This window comes from Cetorhinus maximus, chromosome 13 (assembly GCF_964194155.1).
Source record: "Cetorhinus maximus chromosome 13, sCetMax3.hap1.1, whole genome shotgun sequence".
Classification (NCBI taxonomy): Eukaryota; Metazoa; Chordata; class Chondrichthyes; order Lamniformes; family Cetorhinidae; genus Cetorhinus; species Cetorhinus maximus.
In genome coordinates, this window is record NC_135891.1 from 65384692 (window position 1) to 65405874 (window position 21183).

General features: G+C 41.1%; 2 protein-coding genes across 4 annotated transcripts in view; one reads left to right on the plus strand and one right to left on the minus strand.

The window, feature by feature from the left end:
* ppp4r1l (protein phosphatase 4, regulatory subunit 1-like) overlaps nt 1-7812 on the minus strand; it is an 88161-nt gene extending 80349 nt beyond the window's left edge. For 2 of the 3 annotated variants that reach the window (XM_078555481.1, XM_078555480.1), the window contains exons 1-3: nt 7796-7812; nt 7655-7699; nt 2078-2210 (exon numbers count right to left, since the gene is read on the minus strand). In XM_078555481.1, coding sequence (XP_078411607.1) covers nt 2078-2210; nt 7655-7699; nt 7796-7802 — 185 coding nt within the window. In that variant the 5' untranslated portion in view covers nt 7803-7812. Of the gene's footprint in view, nt 1-2077; nt 2211-7654; nt 7700-7795 lie in introns of those variants that run through there. The other variant, XM_078555483.1, reaches the window with a different exon arrangement.
* A 338-nt stretch (nt 7813-8150) lies between these two features.
* Nucleotides 8151-21183, plus strand: part of rab22a (RAB22A, member RAS oncogene family) — a 64536-nt gene continuing 51503 nt past the window's right edge. Inside the window, exon 1 of the mRNA XM_078555488.1 lies at nt 8151-8425. Within this exon, the coding sequence (XP_078411614.1) occupies nt 8390-8425 (36 nt within the window). The 5' untranslated portion in view covers nt 8151-8389. The remainder of the gene's footprint in view (nt 8426-21183) is intronic.

Here is a 21183-nt window from a genome sequence, read left to right on the forward strand (position 1 = left end):
AAAATGAACATGTAAACTTTTTTTGAGGTTAAATTAGAGGTAGCATGATGGTGTGGCACTGGATTAGTAATCCAGATACCCGAAATAATGATCGGGAGACAAGAGTTTAAATTCCATCATGGCAACTGGGAATTTTAATTCAGTTAATTAAGTAAATTTGGCATAAAAACTAGTCTATGTAATGGTGACCATAAAAACCTCTCTGGTTCACCAATGTCCTTTAGGGAAGGAAATCTCTATCCTTACCCAGTTTGGCCTATGTGAGATTCCAGACCCATTGCAATTTAGTTGACGTTTAACTGGCCTCAGAAATGACCTAGCAAGCCACTCAAGTCAAGGTAGCAGCTCAACACCATCTTCTGAAAGACAGTCAGGGATGGGCAATGAATGCTGGCCTTGCCAGTGATGTCCACATCCCATGAATGAATAAAAAATCAAATAGGCAAGGGAAGCTATTTTAACTTGCTGCCCGGATAACATTGTCTACAGTGCTCCGTCACTGCACTTAACTTGCTCTTCAACAATTCCAACAGTTTTCCCTTGGACAAAATCTCAAATTGCAAAAAATCTATTTCAAGTATTGATTATGTGTTGTGTGATGAAAATCTTCACAAGTCCTGAATTGCCCTATTTAAGAATTTTGGTCTGTGCCCTAGTTCTACTGTTTTACTTACCTTGCAGTAGTGCTCCAGGTGTACCCTTGATATACACAGTTCAACATCTTTTCTTTCACTAACCTCTCACTTATCTGGTTAGGCCTGTTGGCCTCAGTGTAGGACATTCCATCCTCTCTTTTCCTGCTCCTGACAATATTTTGTTAAACCTTCATCAACCACTGATTCCACAAAGTCTTACAACTAACCGCACTTAAAAGGCCATTTTTGAAAAGGCCTGCACAAAGGCTGTGGGCCTGATACATTGTACTCCAGGTTTTGCTCAAGTTTTGAAAGAACCAACATCAAACTATAATGAATAGATGCTGGCAGAGACAACTTGTGAATGAAATATGCCACCACTAACCAATGTCGATACTGTGCTAAATACACACATTTCTTGAACCTTTATGAATATTTTACTCACTTGTATTGACAACAAACAATTTTGGTCTAATGCTTGATGACTGCACATCACCAGCTTGACACTTTACATCATTTTGACCTAACACTTGCCATAGTTGGTTGCTATTCACAATCTACTGTTAGCGCCGTTTGTACTTTGGCCAGTTTTCTTCTTTGCCCTTGTCCATTTAAGAATTCTTAAATAAAAAATTAGTTAAAAATAAATATTGAGCCTTGATGAACTTTGTGGCCAGCTAGGTGTATTACAAAGGCCTTTCCATTCAGGTACAGCAAGCACCACAGATACACAATACACAACTACAGTGAGCGTAGCAAATCAACAGTATGGCCTCCCCCACTCCAGGCAGTAACCATATGAACAAAGGCCTGGTCAAAGGTTTATAGGTAATTTTGAGCAATAATCCACTATTAACAGCCCCACAATCACAGTACAGAAGGTTTCCAGAGATTAGTCAAACATCAGAGTTTGTGCCCTGTCACAAAGGCAGAGTCCTTCACACCATTTGCACCAAGGTGATTTGACATCACACCCCTCCCCAAAAGCAAGACCTTTAATTTGTCACAGTCTCAACCACACACTTTTGTTGACAAATTATTTTAAATATTAATAAACACATTTCAAAACATCTAGACAGCGGAAAATGTTGAAACAGCAGGGATACCCACGACAGTTCAATGGAGCAACGGATGGCCAAATTTAGAAGAACAGGTGTGTACTATGGAGCATCGGGGCCTACATATGTTTAAGCCATGTACCCATACATCCCACACATTTGAAATTAGCAGATTTGACATTCTAATTTAGGATTTAGCTACCAAGAGGTAACTGTATTGAAAACAGCCAAACCTCTAGACCCAGGATATATAAACAGGACAAATCAGTGAATAAGAAATTAGAAGCATGTCCAGATTGAGGTGCCTTGACTTCCAGGACTGGATTGTCACAACTCAATCATCCTTGTAATGTCAGTTAAATCCCTATTGCAGCCTTCCTTTACCTGTTGAACACGTTGTCACTGGCAGCATATTTCTCCAGTCTGGAAAGGGGGGTCATTTCATCTTGATTAGCCAAATCCAAGAATGAGGTTATCCGTATTCCATCACAGTCTGAGCTGTATTCATCAAACCCAACTGCAAGCCAAGAATAAACAGCATCAGGTGGCATCGTCGACATAGGTCATGGTCACTTTAAACAAAGCTTAGGCAAAACAGTCCTAGTGCCTGATGTCCAAATAAGATGCAACAAAGGTTTGCACAATGCATCACATCAACCACAGTTTTTCAGCAGGAAGGTACAAAACAGAAAGACCACTCGCATCACAGAGGGGTAACTAAAATGAAGCAGCAACCTGCAGAGTATACTGGGGTTATAGTGTATTGGGGGTACTTTGCCTGTCCCTCATATACAATATGTAGTTCAGAAACGCCAGGAAGCACAGGGAAAACCCGGGGCTGAGGGTGGCATATGGGGTGTGCTTGCAATACAGAAATAAATCCTGATTGCCAACAGCAAGGATTTCTTGGTATTAGGAACTGCAATGCAAAGAAGCTTTTGAAACTTGACAAATACTAAACCTTCTTCCACAACACATGCTGCTTAGTCGTTCCCTGGCAAATAGCTTGCCACAACTCCCAAGAGATCTGTGCACATACAGCATCAAATTGATTATCTGCACTCCCATTGTCTGATTCTGATTATCTGTGAGGAGGCCAATAAGACTCAAGCTAACAGCCCCTTGCCAGCAAGATCAATTGATGCTGCAAGAGTTGATCAGTTAACTCCTGACTCCCAGTGCATGAACCAGCTAGTACAGCCAACAGATTTCAAAAGGCCCAAAAAGACCCTGCAATTTAAAGCACCCTTCCTAAATCCCCAGTGAATTAATTACTTTTCGAAGTGCAGTTATGCCAGAAAACCCAGCAGCCAACAACCGCAATAGCCCATAAACAAACAATAAATGACCTGCTTTTTCACAACCCTCTGAAAAGCCAGACAGCTCCCAGTATAACATCTCACTCAAGAGCTGGCACCTGACAATGTAGTCTTCCCTCACTGAAAGATTAGATGCTCAAGTCCCAGAGTGGCCTTGACACCAAGTATTGACATCAGTGTTAAATTGAATACAATATCCCCTATATTTGTGTGTGATCTATACACAGAATAAAAAGATGAAGTACATTATTTTGGAAATTGCAGGATTGATATAGTGAATGGCACTGTACTGAATAATAGCTCAATGTCACACAATCAAATGGTCATCTTCATGCACGATAAATTAAATGTTTAAGCACATTTTTTTAGTATCATTATCCTTTTATTTTGAAATGCTGCAGATTGCATTTCGACGTGAAAAGTTTGCAATAGAACTTAATCATAGAATATTCCTGCACACAAAGTCCATTCAACCCACCAAATCTCTGCCAGTGTTTCCTCCCTGGGCCACCGAATCCAACCTTACTCTCCTGCTTACAGCCCACATTTATTCTCGGACATTCCTTTGTCCAGCAACTAACCAATTCCCCCAAAATTTTATGGAGACTGCTTTGTAGCTGAGAAGTACACATTCAAACCAACCTGTATAGTCATTTTTTAAAAAAATACTTCCCTTTAATTCTTTGTGCCATAATTGAACTTCCTCTCACTACTGTCTGGCAGAAAGCTGGAATAATTGACTAAGCTCATGCACGGAATATAAAAATGTGTTTTCTTCCAAATCAATTCTGTTGCTGCCGGTCCTTTGAGCCTATCAGGGTCTTGGGCATTGAGATTATTTTAAACCTACATTTAACATATAAAATTTCCCAACTTTTTTCAACCAGTTAATTGCTGTATATTACTCATCCCTCCATAAATCATATTTGTGGCCTAGTGAGTTTTCTGGGACTTGCTATCAGTCCCTCCTCCTTCTCTCTAATAAGGGTTATCAGAACCTCCCTTTAACAGGCAGACAAATAATAAGACAAGTGACGAGAAGCTTGGAACATCTTAAAGGAGGAGAAGTGGAGATATTTAGGGAAGGAATTCTAGAGCTTAGGGTCTTGACAGCGGAATCCACAGCCACCAATGGTGGAACAAAAAGTCACGAAGCACAACAGGCCAGAATGGAAGAGCACAGAGACCTTGGGAGAGTTTTAAGGCTGGGGTTCATAGAAATAAGGAGGGGGCAATGCCATGGAAGAATTTGAAAGCACAGCAAGAATTATTTCTTAAAAATAAACAGATAAAAGGATTGGAATCTAATGCAGGTTCATGAAAACTGGGGAAATGAGTAAATGGGACTTGGTGCAAGTTGGGAGACTGGCATCAAAGTTTTGGCTGAGCTCAAGTTTAAGGGGGGTGCAAGAAGGGAGACTGGTGAGAAGAGCACTGGCATAGTTGATTCTAGGTGGTGACAAATACATGGATGAAGGTTAAGCAGCTGATAAGCTGAGGCAGGTGCAGAGATAGTTGATGTCAAAGGTGAAAGTAGACATATCCTGGTGATGAAGAATTTATGCTGCTGAAAGCTCAATGCTGGGTCAACTAAAATGGCAAAGCTGCAAACAGGATAGTTCAGCTTCAGACAGTACCCAGGGAGAGGAACAGAGTTTGTGGTGTGGGCAGTGTCTTCGGTCTTGCCAATGGTTAATTTTCTGCTCATCCTGTGCTCGATGTCAGACAAACAGTGTGATAAATCAGAGGCAGAGAGGTTGAGTGAGGTAGCGGTGTGGTAGAGCTAGATGTTGTCAGCATGCATGCGGAACCTGATAGCAATGATGTTGCTGAGGGGCAGCATGTAGGTGAGAAAAAGGAGACGGCCAAGAATACAATCTTGGAGTTGGGGGGGTGCTTCAGAGGTAACAGTACAGAAGTGGGAAAATAAGTAATTGTAGGTGATTCTCTGGCTACCACTGGATAGATAGGAACGGAACCAGGAAAGTACAGTCAACAGAAGCGAGGCATCGGACAATGTGATCAATCGTGTCAAAGGCTATAGACAGGTTGAGAAGAATGAGATGGGATAGTTTACCCTGATCACTGTCATAGTGTCATTTGTAGCTTTCATAAGGGCCGTTTCTGCACATGGCAGGGGCTGAAGCCTGATTAAAGATGCAGTTAGGAACTGGGTGTGTAGAGATTCTGAGGAGAATGAGCTACAGTTCTACAGCTGAACAACAGTGTGGAAGTTCAGTAATTAACTCAGTGACACCTAGCCATCATTTTGATTAATGGGAGCTGCTGCAGCAAATAATCTGCAATAAAATGGCCAACGACTGTTATGGACAGAAGCTTAGATTTGCCAACTGGCGTTATATATATGTGACAGTTTGCTTGTGGTAGTTATCATCGGGTCTTTTAACCAAGGACATTTTTCTAACGGCAATCTTGACTCAAGAGCAAGATAGATAACACTATGATGTGCGAACTCAAATGCAACCATATATCAGCTATGAGATGACGGTACATACATTTTGCAATGGTGCTATAAGTTTGAAGCTGTATAATTACATAATTTAAAGTCCCAGTATTTGCCAAGATATCTTCAGGATTTAAACAACAAACTAAAAAAAAATTCAGATCCAAAATTTCACAAAAATACATAGAAAGGGTTTTTTGTCAATACCTGTTCAGGTTGCTTTACTGCAGATGGCAGGCTTAGTGTTCAGCATGCAAAAGCACCAACAAGTGTGGTACTGCCTCCAGGAGACCATAACAATCATTAGTGTAACACTGCATCTATAGCGATTAGCTGATCTCAGCTGGGGTCATAGCACTGTTGCTATAGCTGACCCATTGTGCTTGCATTCTGGGCGGGGATGTTGGGCACAGAAGTGTGTGTGTTGACAATGAGTAAGGAGAGGATGGCTCTGCTGTGATGCCCCATCTGGTGAACAGCCCATCATCATTCACTTTCTACAACAGCAATGCTTTGTGGATGAAACAGTAAACTGAGGTAACATCTGCCTGTTCAAGTTAATGTAAAATAAATCTGATACCATTATCTGATAAGGAGCACGGAGTTTTCCCTGCATCTTAGCTAACTCAATCAACACCACTAAAATGCATCGACTGGTTATTAATTTCTTTGTTGTGAAAAAATTAGTTGCATTGTCAGCCTAAAAGTGACCATGCTTCAAAAGGTAATTGGCTCAGAATCCCTTTTGGATCTCCTGAAGATACGAAAGGTGTAATATAAATGCAAAATCTTTTGCATAGGCTACTGGAACCAGTACCAGAAAGTGTATTCAGCACCTATTGAACTTTATACATGCAAAACCTTGAGCAAAGGAGGGGGAAAAACTGGCAGGAAATGAAATATGGACACACACAGCATGCAACTGATATTTCTCAAGGGAAGTGATTTGGGTCTTTTATTACTTTACTTATTATCTAAAAAAAACCTTACCAACACATTAATCAGTACAACGTCCAGCAATATATTTCTGACATTGCCAATTCTGAGACCAGTATTGATTGGCTCCTTCAGTTACTGGAGCAAACAGGTGTGTCCTTGATTTTGTGTCATTTTTCCTCAGGATTTTAGTCACCATATTAGCTTACATACAAGACAAACACGTTTTTTGTGGCACAAGATTCAAATTAGGGTGCAACTTATGTTACATAGGCATAGCCTATATGCTTGTCAATATGGTCCTTAAAGCTAAAAGCTACTGCGGATGCTGGAAATCCAAAACAAAACAAAAACAGAATTACCTGGACCTTAAAGGGTCGATAATTTATATTAAAACTGAGGTAATATGGCTCATTTATGGAAAGGCAGAGCCCTTATTTATTAATATCCCACGCGTCTATTGAACTGAAAGATGTCAAGAGCCTCAATAAAGAAACGTAAAAAACATTCAAACACAGCATTTTCGTGATGCATAGTATTTTTGCCTTCCCCTCAATATTTTTCAGTGATCTGTTCTACAGCCTAGTTACATTCAACGTTAAAAAGAATCTTAATCCGCCAATTTATCGGTAAACTCAATCACGTTCGCCCACGCGAATCAGATCATTCACAGGAAATTGTAGCGATGTTTAAAAATAAAGAGGGATTTTCAAAAAAAAGCAACAGCTCATAGATCAACAACCTCCTCATCTGGACAGCTACAGATTCTAGCCATTGATGCACATCAGCGCTCAAGTACACAGTTCAGCTCAGAGAGAAGCCACCTTGGGGGGGGGGGGGGGGGGGGTGATTATTGCAATGTCATCTATTTAAAATCGAAACTGATGGCGACAGTAGCATGAAGCCCAAGAGGATAAGGGGAACGGAGCGAGATCAGACACTGACAGGCAGCTCCTCTACACCGGGGGACCCCAGGGAGCTGGAGCCGACAGATTGAGATTAGGGCTAGGGTTTGGGGGGGGGTGCTAAAGAGAGAAATTCGGCACCAGGCAGCTGACCGGTCAGGCGGATTTGAGGGGAGGAATCAGCAGCATGGGGGCATGAATAGGGAAGGGAGATGCCGAGCTGTCAGGACTCCGACCACGAACACCCCATCCCCCCAATGCTGTGTCTGAGGCCCGGGGCCCCAGACTCTGTCAGCCTGGCCCCAGCACCAACAGATCCAGCCCCCTGGATACTCACATTCCTCCAGCTCGTCCTGGGAGTCCTCGTAATACAGAGAGAGGCCTAGGAAGAGAACAAGGTGAAAAGACAGAGACAGGTTGTTAAAGGCCGCCGATAAGAAGTGTAAAAGAGCCGCTAGTGGAGAGATAAGTCACATACCCGCCATCTTGGATGGAGCTGGGGGGGAGGGGGAGAGCCTGCTGCCCACTTCCGTAATTAAATAACAAAATAAATTAATACGCCCAGCGCCGCAAAACGCCTCCTGGCAGCCATCTATCGGGCAGCTATTTAGAATCAAAATTAAAGCCCGGTAGAATTATTTTCAAAAATAGTCCTGTGATCACGTGCTCAACGGTCCGGTTTCCCCCCCCCCCCCAAGGATTCACCTGACCTCATATTATTTTGAAAAATCTAGGAGATGATTTCCAGCCTTTAAGATCAATAAAGGAAGCAATGTTACGTCAAGGAATTAAAAATATTTGAACTGAAAGCTATCTGAAGGAGCATCTGACCCGGTCACGTGACGGCGGCCCTGCAAGATGGCGGCGGCGGCCCAGCAGAGGTGGGAGTTTGTTGCAGCTGCGAGAGGTTAAAAGCAGAGGCTACAATCGGCCTGTTTTTCCGGTGTAAACATCACCTTGTAAAGCTTTATATTAAAGTTTAAAAGGTGTTGCTGTGTCTTTTTTTCAGGACATTTTTTTAAATGTCCTGGCGGGGATGCCTGTGGATTTCTGAAAGCTGCCAGCTTTTACCATGGCTTTGAGGGAGCTGAAAGTTTGCCTGCTTGGGGTAAGTGGTTGTCCGGGTTACAGCCTACTCCAGGGCGGTTGAAACCATCGGTGTTGGATGAGGAGCAGTTTTAACATGTAATATTTGATGTTGTTGCACAATTGCCTTTTGCTGTGATGATTTTGTGCAGTGAAATCCTTTACAAATAACAAAGAAAAGGGAGAACTGCGCATTGAGGAAATCTGAAACAAAAACACAAAATGCTGGCAACACACCAAGTCACTCAATAAAGACTAAAGGCAGTTGGCAGTTTGTGAAGGTGTATTTATAAACTGTTTGGCTGGAGCAAAAACATGGTTTCGTATTTTTGTTTCATGCGAATGACGTGTCCTCCGAATGTCATAAAAGGAGAGAAATGTTTTCGGTAGAAAGGATAGTTATACACTAAATATTACCCATTCTCTGTAACAAAGAGAGCTGTTTTAGGTCTAAATCACAGCTATTAATTGGTAGGATTTTAAGAGGCTGGGACTTACGAATTTATCAAAATTCTCAGGGTAGATGTTGAACCAATAATGTTCACTGATCCATATATTGAGCAATGACGAGATTTTAACGAACACTGGGTTTCCTTTATTTTTAATGTATATTTTAATATGTTGTCACTTAATCTTGTGGGTGATGTTTTTGCTTTTTCTTTGTAAACCTACCTGCATTCATATTTTCGTTAATGCATCCCCCAGTTTTTAGTTGACTCAAGTTTTTTGTGTCTGGATCAGATAGGCCAACCTGATAGACTCACTGAGATAAAGGCAAAATACTGCGGGTGCTGGAAATCTGAAAGAAAAAGTACTGGAAAAACTCAGCAGGTCTGACAGCATCTGTGGAGAGAAAGACAGAGTTAACGTTTCGAGTCTGTATACGGACTCAACGTTAACTCTGTCTTTCTCTGATAGACTCACTGTTGGCCATTGCATTGCTGCTATCTGGGGAAGAGAGGCTGGCTGAAGTTGAAATGGGACCAAACAAGTTGTTTCTGTTCAGCCTGCAAACCAGGAAAGTAGTGATTGATCCTGGTGTGGAACAAAATTAGAAGAATTTGTGAATCAACTTTTTTATATTGGTGTTCAACACTGTGTGGATGTATATGGATCCTTAACCAGTTTTTTTTAATTTGATTTTTTTTATTTGTCACCAAACTAAAATTATATTTTGTGCTCTCTTGCCTTAGTGCAATCATTTATAAACTCAATAAGATTATATATTGCTTTAGTTTATTATTAAAGAGTAATATGAGCCTCAAAATTGCTGTTGGCAGTTTTACTGGACAAATGCTTAAAGTGTGTAATATGACATTTTATGGTACCTATTTTAACAGTTTTAAAACATTTAAAATGAGAGTTTAAACCTTTGTTAAAATGTACACCGATTGGCTGCCACGTTTCCGTACATTACAACAGTGGCTATGCTGCAAAAGCGATTTTAGAAGGCGAATAGAATGTTGTTGTTAATTGCAAGGGGAATGGAATATAAAAGGATGCTTTGGTACAATTATACAAGGTGTTGGTGTGACCACATCTGGAGTACTGTGTACAGTTTTGGTCTCCTTATTTAAGAGAGGATATAAATGCATTAGAAGCAGTTCAGAGGCAATTCACTTTACCGATCCCTTGAATGGAATCTTACCTTATGAGGAACGGTTGTATCCATTGGAATTTAGAAAAATGAGAGGTGATTTTATTGAAACATATAAGATCCTGAGAGGACTCGACAGGGTGGATGTTGATGGGATGTTTCCCCTTGTGGGAGAGACTAGATCCAGGGGACGCTGTTGAAAAATTTAAGCTGGAGATGAGGAGAATTTTTTTTTGAGGGTTGAGCCTTTGGAATTCCTTCCCCAGAGAGCATTGGATGCAGGGTCAATTAATATTTTTAAGGCAGAGTTAGATTCTTAATTGATAAGGGAGTCAAAGGGTTATCGGGGCTAGACAGGAAATTGGTTTGAGACTACAACAGATCAGCTGTGTTCTCATTGAATGGCGGAGCAGGCTTGAGGGGCCGAATGGTCCACCCATGCCGCTGGTTAGTATGTTCATATTTAATTGTGAAATGCTTTTGGAAATTGAGGTTGTAAAAATCACTAAACAAATGTAAGTTTTTTTCCAATGTTATGAAAGTGTTAAGAATTCACCTACCAATGTCATCTGCAGTAATTTCTAATGATCTCTTCCATCTTCAGTTGTGTGTTTGAACATGCTCTTGTTGTACTGCTATACTTTCAGCTCTGTAATAGGATAGGTAAATTTACACCTAACCCCTGGAAGGGCCGAATTGCACAAATGGCCAAAACTGAAAGGACAGAATTCTGAATTTGGGATATTATGGGTGACTACTTTCTCTTTTCCACCACTCGCCCTGTTCCCAACTGCTACCAATGCCTCAGCCTAATTTGGCGTGACCTGTTCTGATTTCAGATCCTTAGGGTTGTTACAGGATGGTAATGGGTTTGTATGGTCACAGAACTGGCAAAATTATCTTTCATTGTCTCCAGCAGGTTGAGTTCAGGTACTCATGAAATAAAATATACACTTGTTGTCCTGCAAATTTAAGCAACCTCTAACTTAAAAGCGCATTTTTAAAATAGTTTGCATCTGTATGGTTCCCATGGAAAAATAGACAAAGAATTCTAAATCATGACAGCCATGTTGTTAGATGACATTCTCAAGGGAATGTGCTTTGCTGTATCTGTTTGCTATCTACACATGGAAGACATCTAATTTCCATGATTATCCTGACCCTAAGTGTACAGTATTCTAAATGAGTGATCCAGTTTCAAAATTAGCTACCTGATGTGTTACTTCCCTTTCCTGAAGAGTGAGTTGGATGCCTCTGTAACTTGGTAACTCACTGTAAGGTTTTAAGAAGCAAGCAACAAAACCAGTCTCCAATGATATGAGTTTGTGGGGTGGATATTATAGAATCATACAATAATAAGCACAGAAGGAGGCCATTCAGCCCATCAAGTCTGTGCTGGCTTTTTCTAAGAGCAATCCAATTAGACCTACTCCCCAGCTCTTCGCCCAAAATCTCTGCAAATTTTTCTCCAAGTATTTTATCCATTTGAAGGCTACCACTGAATCTGTACCCAACAACCTATCTGGCAGTGCATTTCCCAAATCCTAAACCACCTGTTGTGTAAAGAAAAAAATAGTTTTTTTTCTCTCCATTTTCTGCTTCTTGCTGTCACTTTCCCTCTTGTAAAAATGTGCCCTTCTTTAAAGACCGTCTATTGCTACAGTATATTTCTGGCTGCGTGTCTTTGACTCCAATTTAGCTGGGCAGATCCCTCCCCAATTCACTAAATGTGTACTTGTTTCCACAGCTGCCACTTTTGGGGGCATCATGGCCTGAATGTCGTCCTGTCACTCTGGGCTGGATTTGAAATGTGAAATGAGTTTAGGTAATCTTGAGCCAGTTTCTAGTGAACATGGGCTTACAATATAGAACTGTTCCCAGTCAGCATCAATTGGAAATTTCCGTCAGGCTGCAGGATGTCTGACATGAGAATTGGAGCAGATGTCATATCCGTGCAGCAAGGATGGTGAGGTTATGGGTGAAGTTTGTTGATAGTGCAGAGTGGAGGAAGCTTTATGCTGCATCTAGCTATTCTGTACCTGGTCTACAAGTGCTGGATGCCCATCACTCCTGTGCTCTCTGGCCTATATTGGCTCCTGATCAAGCAACATATTGATTGTAAAATTCTCACCCTTCCCCATCTCTGTAATCTCCTTGAGCCCTACAACCCTTTGAGATATTTGAGCAAATCTAATTCTGGTCTCTTGAGCACCCTCAATTTTAAATGCTCTACCATTGGTGTATGTGCCTTCAGTTGCCTTGGTCTTAAGCTCTGGAATTCTCTCCCTGCGCCTTTATCTCTTTCCTTCTTTAAGAAACTCCTTAAAACCTACCTCTTTCACCAAGCTTTTGGTCATCTGCTCTAATATCTCCTTATGGGTTCTGTGGCATGCTTTGTTATTTAGTGTTCCTCTGAAGTGCCTTGTGATGTTCTATTACATTAAAGACATTACATGAAAATGGGTTGTTGTTGAGATGAACACTGAATGCCTTTAATGGGTAGTGCTCCATTCCCTGGCACCAGAATCTCTTGCCTTGGTGAGGCAGAAGAAAACCTCCATCTTGAGTGTCAGCTGTAGCTCAGTGGTAGCACTCCCACCTGATTTAGAAGGTGATGAGTTCAGGTCTCATCTAGGGTGACACTACATTGCGCAATTGAAGGAGTGCTGCATTTTGAGACAGTCCTTCAGAAAGACATTAACCTGAAGCCCTGTCCAGCCTCATAGACATAAAAGATCCTACAGCATTATTTGAAGAAGAACAGGGAAGTTATTAGTGTCCTAGTCAACATTTATTCCTTAACCAACATCAGTAGAACAACTATATGTTCATTGTAACCTTGCTGTGTGCAAATGGTCTGTTGCCTTTCCTATAATACACTAGTGACTACACTTCAGAAAAAAATGCTTCATTGGCTATGAAGCACTTTAGGATGTCCTGAGGTCATGAAAGACACAATATAAATGCAAAGCTTTCTTTTGAATCATCCCTACCTTGCAATCTGCTCTGATGTTCTTAGTGCATAACAACAAGGCTTAAAGTTGGTACACAAGTATGGTGACCTCAGGGCTTTATGTACTGCAACAGTAGGTTGTCTTTTCTTGGCTTCAACTCCAGTTGAGATTGATAGATAAAAGTCTCGTTGGCTGGAACACCTCTAAGCAAACTTTCAAGGTTCACCCTGGTTCCAAGTGGGCAAAGCTCGTGACGCAAGACTGCTCAGTAAGTCGGAGATTGGTTTGAGAAACAGAGCTGTTCACCTTGGACTAGTGCCCAGGCTTGTGCTGACAAGTGGCAAGTAACATTCGTGCCACACAAGTGCCAGGCAATGACCATCTCCAACATGAGAGAGTCTAACCTTCGCCCCTTGATGTTCAATGACATTACCATTGCTGAATCCCCCACTATCAACATCCTGGGAGTTAACCTTGACGAGAAACTGAACTGGGCTAGTCTTATAAATACTGTGGTTACAAGAGCAGGTCAGAGGCTAGGAGTCCTGTGGTGAGTAACTCACCTCCTGACTCCCCAAATCCTGTCCATCATCTACAAGGCACAAGTCAGGAGTGCAATTGAATACACTCCACTTGACTGGATGAGTGCTGCTCCAACAACACTCGAAGCTTGACACCATCCAGGATAAAGCAGCCGCTTGCCTTGAGCCCCATTCACACTCTCAAACATTCACTCCTTCCACCTCTGACAGAGTGGCAGCAGCGTGTGCCATCTGCAAGATGCACTGCAGAAACTCACCAAGGCTCCTTAGGCAGCACCTTCCAAACCCACGACTGCTACCATCTAACAGGACAATGGCAGCAGATACATGGGAAGACTACCACCTGGAAGTTCCCCTCCAAGCCACACACCATCCTGACTTGGAAATATATCGTTGTTCCTTCACTGTTGCTGGGTCAAAATCCTGGAACTCCCTATCAGCCTAAGGATGTACCTACACCACATGGACTGCAGCGGTTCAAGAAGGCAGCTCACCACCACCTTTTCAAGGGCAATAAATGCTGACCTAGCCAGCGGCGCCCTCATCCCATAAATGAATTTTTTAAAAATTCCACGGTTCACATTGACAGCTCTCAGTTCCAACACTATGCAGCTTCTATCAACCCTAGGCTTGTTGTCTCTCTTCTTTATACCCCTCAGACACCCAGGGCATCCAAAATTTCACGCAGCCTTTTTTAAACTTGGAAAGACCACAGTTGGAGTACAGGAATGATGTTGAGGCAATAGAAAGAGTACACTGAAGATTCACTTGAATGTTGTTTGGGTTGAGGAAACACACATACACAAAATGACTTCAAAAACTGGGTTTGCTCGAAAAAAAGAGAATGGATGCTCGAATAAAGAGGTTAAGCAGAACAGATAGGAGCAGACTGTTTCCGATGATTGATTGAGGGATCTAGAGCAAGGTGGCAGAGAGATAAAATCAAGTGCAAGAGGTAAATGTGATTGCTTCAAGTGGAAATATGTTTGTCACTGCTACACAAACGTGCTTTCAGCTTGAGGGAGAAAACCATTTTTTAAATCAGTTGTATCTAATTCTTGTCCCAAATCTCTCAATTGCTACCAACGTTGAACCTCAAGTATGTTTTTAAAATATAGCATAGTGGTTTTGACCTCTGAATTCACTGTGGAATAGGACATATGTCTTGTGCTGGGTGTGGATATTACTATTCGTGAAACTGACTGGATACTTGGAAGTGTCCCACATTTATGTCCCATCTCACGTCGCTTTTAGAGCTGGTCAGTAGATTTATGATGTTTTCATTCTTGACTCTGAAGTTGTTTCATCCAGTGTTCACTGGGCAGTCACCTCTGATCTTTAGATCCTTCCATAGAGTATGATATTCTGTCCTTTACGGGCTATCTGAGCCATTGATTTTTATATGTTACTTTCGCGGAAGATCAGCCCATGATTTATGCTGTGCTCTCTTTTCAAGTATTTTTAAAATATATTTAGTTTTTTACCTCTTGTAAATTAATGGCCTTGCTGATTGATAAAAGCTAGCAACCATGCCAGCTTTCTTTTAATCAGGTGAGATGTTGGCACAGCAGACCACTTCAGAGTTTTGTTTTAACTTTTGGGAAGTGTAACGAGAAGCTGTGCACCAGCTGCAGTTGTGCAAGGGCCGAATTTTTGTCTGTGCAGCAAAATGAAACCATGTTAGTGTTACAGGATGAACACTGCTGCTCTGTCTTGTCTATGAGGCAAATCTGAGTTAGAACCTGTCAACTTTGTGACTGGCAGACAAAAATATTACTGTCTCAAATAAATCCCAAAAATATTTCAGTCTACTCCAAGAAAGGAAATATATTACATAGAATAGGAGCGAGCTGTTCGGCCCAAGTGAACCACGCTGGTGTTAGACTCCAAATGAGCCTCCTGCTACCCTGTAACCATATCATTCTATTCTTTTCTCCCTCCTGTTTTTCTTGAGCTTCTGATTAAATGCATTTGCACATGAGATATGCATAAGGGAGAGGGGAATAGAGGGTTATGCTGACGAGAGTTAGATGAGGGAGGATGGGAGGAGGTAGAAGTGGAGCATAAAATGCCATGATGGATTGGTTATTCCGAGTATTGTGCGTATCTCATTTTCCCCTTTTTATATACACCTATGCTACTTGCCTCAACTACCCCTTGTAGTGATGACTTCCAATTCTCACCACTCTCTGGGTAAAGAAGTTTTTTTTTCAAGGAACCACAAGCTGGTTATCCTGACATCAGTCGTTGGAAAATTGCTGAAATCTATTATTAAGGAAGACTTAACAAAGCACTTAAATCATAGCATGATCAGATAGTCAACTAGTTTCATGAAAGGAAAATCATGACAGATTTGTCAAACAAGAGCTTTTGAACATCTGACTAGGACAGTGGGTAAAGGGAAGCCAGTAGATGTAGTTTACTTAGATTTCCAAAAGGTATTTGATAAGGTGCCACATAAAGGTTAATATGTAAGATAAGGGATCGTGGAATATGGGATAATATATTGACATGGATGGAGGATGAGTGAGTGGACAGGAAATCAAGAGCAAAGATAAGCAAGCCATTTTCAAGTTGATAGACTGTGTCTAGTGGAGTGCTGCAACGATCAGTGCTAGGGCCTCAGCTATTTACAATCTATGTTAATAACTTGGATGAAGCGACCAAGAGTAATGTAACTAAGTTTGCTAATGATACAAAGCTTGTTGGGACACAGGCTACAAAGAGATATAGACAGGTTAAGTGAGCGGCCAACAAGGTGGCAGATGCGAGGAAGTGTGAGACCACTCATTTAGGTCGTAAAAATAGAAAAACAGAATATTTTTAATAGGCATAAAACTTTTAAATGTTGATTTATAGAGACACTTTGGTGTACTCCTACAAGGAAGTTAGAATGCAAGTGCAGCAAGCAATTGGGGTGAAGTATAAGAATAAGGAAGTCTTGCTGTGGTTGTACAGGGCTTTGAGATTGCACCTAGAGTACCGTATGCAGCTTTGATCTCCCTGGCCAAGGAAAGATTTACATGCCTTGGAGGTACAGTGAAGGTTCACTGGGTTGGTTAGTGGGATGAGAGGGTTGTCCAATGATAAGTTGAGAAAATTAGTCCTCTATTCTTTGGGGTTGAGATGAATGAGAAATGATCTAATTAAAACATGCAAGATTCTGAAGGAGCTTGCCAGTATGTGGTTGTTTCCTCTGGCTTGGGGAATCTGGAACATGGAGTTGCAGTCTCACAGTAAGGGGATCAATCATTTAGGGCTGTGATGAGGAAAGATTTCTTCACTCAAGAGGTTTGTGAATCTACGCTAGAGGGTTATGGATGCTTCATTGTTAAGTATATTCAAGATTGAGATAGATTTTTGGTCTCCCAGCGAATTGAGGAATATGGGGAGCAGACAGGAAAGTGGAGTTGAGGCAGAAGATCAACCATGATATTGAATTGGTAGAGCAGCTTGAGGGGCTGTAGGGCCCACTACTGTGCCTTTTTCTTGTGTTCCGAATTCCCTATTGGAATTCTTGGTGACTATCTTATATTTCTGGCCTCTAATTTTACACTTCCCCACAAGGAGAAGCACTCTTACTAAGTTCACTCTCTCCTCTATCAAATTGATTCCTAATTTTAAATACCTCTATTCGGTCACCCTTCAGCTTTCTCTTTAAAAGATAGAGATTCAGTCTGTTCATCCTTTCCTGATGATGAGAACCTCATGGTTTTAACATGGAAATTTGGGATGTATGACTATTTGAAAGGGAAGTCCAATACTCCTCTGCCTTCATCTGGTCACTAATTAGCTACACCTTATTAAAATTAAAATTCAGAATATTATATGAGCAGAGCACTCTGAAGGGGGAGGATGAACAGCCAGAAGTCGTGAGCCATATCAGTGCCAACAACATAGGTAGAAAGCGGGATGCTGCTGGTAGATTTTAGAGAGCTAGGAAAGAGATTACAAAATAGAATCTCAAAGTAGTAATCTCTGGATTATTCCCAGTACCTCTAGTGAGTATAGAAATAAGAGAATAGTTCAGCTTAACTGGCTGGAGAGATGGTGCAGGAGGGAAGGCTTTAAATTCCAGGGACATTGGGACAGTTCTGGAGGAGGTCGGACCTATGCAGACTGAATGTGTTGCAGCTTTTGCTCTTGCTGTTGGGGAGGGTTTAAACTAACTTGGCAAGGGGGTGGAACTAGGGTGTAGCATTAGAATGGAGCATTCAGGTGCACAAAGGATTGGGAGATAAGTAACACTGCAAGAAATATCAAGGTACTAGTAAAGACCTGCAAAACATTTATGTCCAAATTAATATCTTTATTTAAAAAATAGAGTTGCAATACAGAATTTCTAGTTATTTTTTCATGAAGGACTTTAACAGGACTTTTTCATTCTGGAAAAAGCTACATAAAACTGCCCATGTGTAAAAATAGACCTAGGAATATAAAGTCCAGTTTTGTCAGAAGTCTTGCCTTGTGACTTGTTTATAATCATGGAATATGAAAGTTTATTTGGGAACTATTTTCTCCTGATTTGAAATGGCAGGTTTACATCTACAACTGCTCCTTCCTCAAGTCTAATTTTGTGTGGTGGCTTGCCCATTGGAGTTAGCCTAGAGAAACTTTGTAAGTTATTATCTTTGTCAATATACTCCAGTGCTGATATGATCTTTTAATTCACATTTAATTCACTTGTAATTTAATTTAAATTGAGTGAGTTTTTAGCACAAAAAATAGCTTTCAAATAATTTGCATCAAATATATATCCCTGCTATTTTTCCCCGTGCTTAACCAATTCCATCATCTCTGGCACCCCTCCCCTGCATGTACCAGGCATCGCCCTCAAAATAAACCCACCAACAGATGCAGCCCTTAAACTAGCCAATCAAAACAGTCCGGACAGATGAAACTGATTATTATCATTATTAGAGACTAGGCGGTCTCAGAATGAGAGGAAATAGTGAGATCTAATTCAGTTTAGAGTACCTAAAGGTAAATGCACAGTGTGTGGTAAGCAAGGTTGGTGAGCTGCATGTGCAGATAGTCACCTGGGAATATGATGTTATGGTGTTGAGGGAGACCTGGCTCAAAAAGGCACACAACTGGTTACTAAATATTCCTGGATACAAGGTGTTCAGGAAAGATGGGGAAGGAAAGAAAGGAGGAGGGGTGGTAGTATTAATTAAGGAGAATATTACAGTGCTGGAGAGAGGGGATGCCATTGAGGGGTCAAAGACAGAATCAATTTTATTAGGGTTGAGGAACAATAGAGGTGTCATTACAGGTTGTATTCTATAAGTTACCAACTAATGGGAATGATATAGAGGAGCAATTTTGCAGGGAAATTAGAGGGGCACAAGATCTATAGGGTAGTGATAATGGGGAATCCAAATCTATAGGCATATAAATAGTAACGGGTAGTAAGAACACATGGGATTGATTTAAGCACCAAAAAGAGAATCTATGCCTGGAAACAGGGCATGGCCATGGTATTAAATGAGTATTTTGCATGTGTCGTTACCAAGAAAGAGGATGCTTATCCTTATTTAGACTAGGATAGTAATAGTGTAATGGAGGGAAAAGCTTTCTGAAGTGTGTTCAAAAGAAATTTTTTGACCAGTATGTTTCCAGCCAACAAGGTTCTTGGGAATGAGGTAGGTCAAGTGCATCAAGCATCAGTAGGGGAACATTCAGAAAACAGGAGGATGCTGCAGGCTGATTGGGCCATATGACCTATTGTTGCTACTGTCTTGTGTTCTTGAGCTGAAATCCTAGTGGAAGTGGAGGTAATTAAAATACTACATGGGCTAAAAAAATCAATAGATGAGTTATTATAAAGGCTCGCTGTACTTAAAGTTGATAATTCACCAGGACTGGTTGGGATGCATCTGAGAATGTGGAGGGAAAAGGATGGAAATTGCAGAAGCACTGGACATAATATTCCAATCCTCTTTGGGTATCAGAGAATTGCAAATGAACCTATTGTTCAGAAAACAGTCTAGAGATCTACCCAGCAACTAAAAGGCCAGTCAGTTTAATGTTGCTGGTGGGAAGGCTTTTAGAAATTATAATCCAGGACAAAATTACAATCACTTGGACAAGGATGGATTAATTAAGCAATGTCAGCATGGATTTGTAAATGGTATATCATGTTTAACTAACTTGATTGTTTCTAGTGTATATGGCCATCCGAAAAGCATTTTGATAAAGTGCCACATGGTAGGCTTGTCCGTAAAGAGGAAGCCCATGGAATAAAAGAGACCATGGCAGCATGGATACAAAGTTGGCTGCGTGAAATGAAACAGTAGTGGTGAACAGTTTTTCAGACAAGAGGAAGGTATACAGTGGTGTTCCCCAGGGTTTGGTACTGGGACCACTTTTTTTGATTATATATATTAATGACTTAAGCTTGGGTGTATAAGGGCACAGTTTCAAAATTTGCAAATGACACAGCTTGGGAGTATTATGAACTGTAAAGAGCAGAATGATGGACTTCAAGACAGTATAGATAGGATGGTGAAATGGGTGGACATGAAGCAGGTGAAATTTAATGCAGAGAAATATGAAGTAATCCATTTTGGTAAGAAGAAAGAGGAGAGGCAATATAAATTTAAAAGGGTGCAACTATTAAGGAGGTACAGCAACAGAGAAACCTGGGGGGTATGCACAAATTGTTGGCAGCTGCAGGGCAGGTTGAGATGAGGCAGACTGAATCCTGGGCTTTAATACTAGGGGAATAGAGTACAAAGTCAAGGATGATGAGCCCTTCTAAAGCATTGGTGTGACATCAGCTGGAGTATTATGCCCAGTTATGGGCACTGCACTTTAGGAAAGATGTGAAGGCTTTAGAGAATGGTTCCAGGGATGAAGGACTTCTCTTATGAAGATAGATTGGGGAAGGTGGGGTTGTTCTCCTTGGTGAAGAGGTGATTGAAAGGAGATTTGATAGAGGTGTTCAAAATCACAAGGGGTCTAGACAGAATAGATGGAGGGAAACTGATCCCTTTGGCAGAAGGGTAAAGAACCAGAGAACACAGATTTAAGGTAATTGGCAAAAAACCAAAGGCAGCATGAGAGAGAACCTTTTTTACACAGCCAGTGGTCAGCATCTGAAATGTACTGCTGGAGAGTGTGGAGGAGGTGGTTTCAATTGTGCTTTCAAAAGGTAATTGGGGTAAGCACTTGGAGGTAAGCACTTGAAGATAAGCAGGGCTATATGGAAAGGGCAGGAAGTGGGATTAGTGAAATTGCAGAGTGCTTACACAGACTTGATGGGCGGAATGGCCTGCTGTGCTGCAACCATTCTATGATTCTGAGTCAATATTTTATAGGTAGATTAAGAATAGGGAACATTGTTTAAGTGCACAATTTTTATGGCATTGGTAGGGAAGCTATTGTGGAGGAATAACTAAGCACAATACTTTTAGTGCAGAATGAGTTTTATTCTACAACTGAATGGTGCAGTGCAACCATTGCAGTCATTGATAACTCCAGATGTCCAAAGTGGAAAAGTGTTCTATTCCTCAGCAATAATGTTTTTTTTAACCTTCCGAGCAGAAAATTAATCATAGCCCCCTGTCTTGTCAGAGTCCACTTATACCTTTTTTAATGTGATTCTGAAGATTTCCTATGGCAACAATCCATTTTAATGGAAACAGGTTAGTTTGAGAATGGTGCGATCAGTCCCTGTCATGGG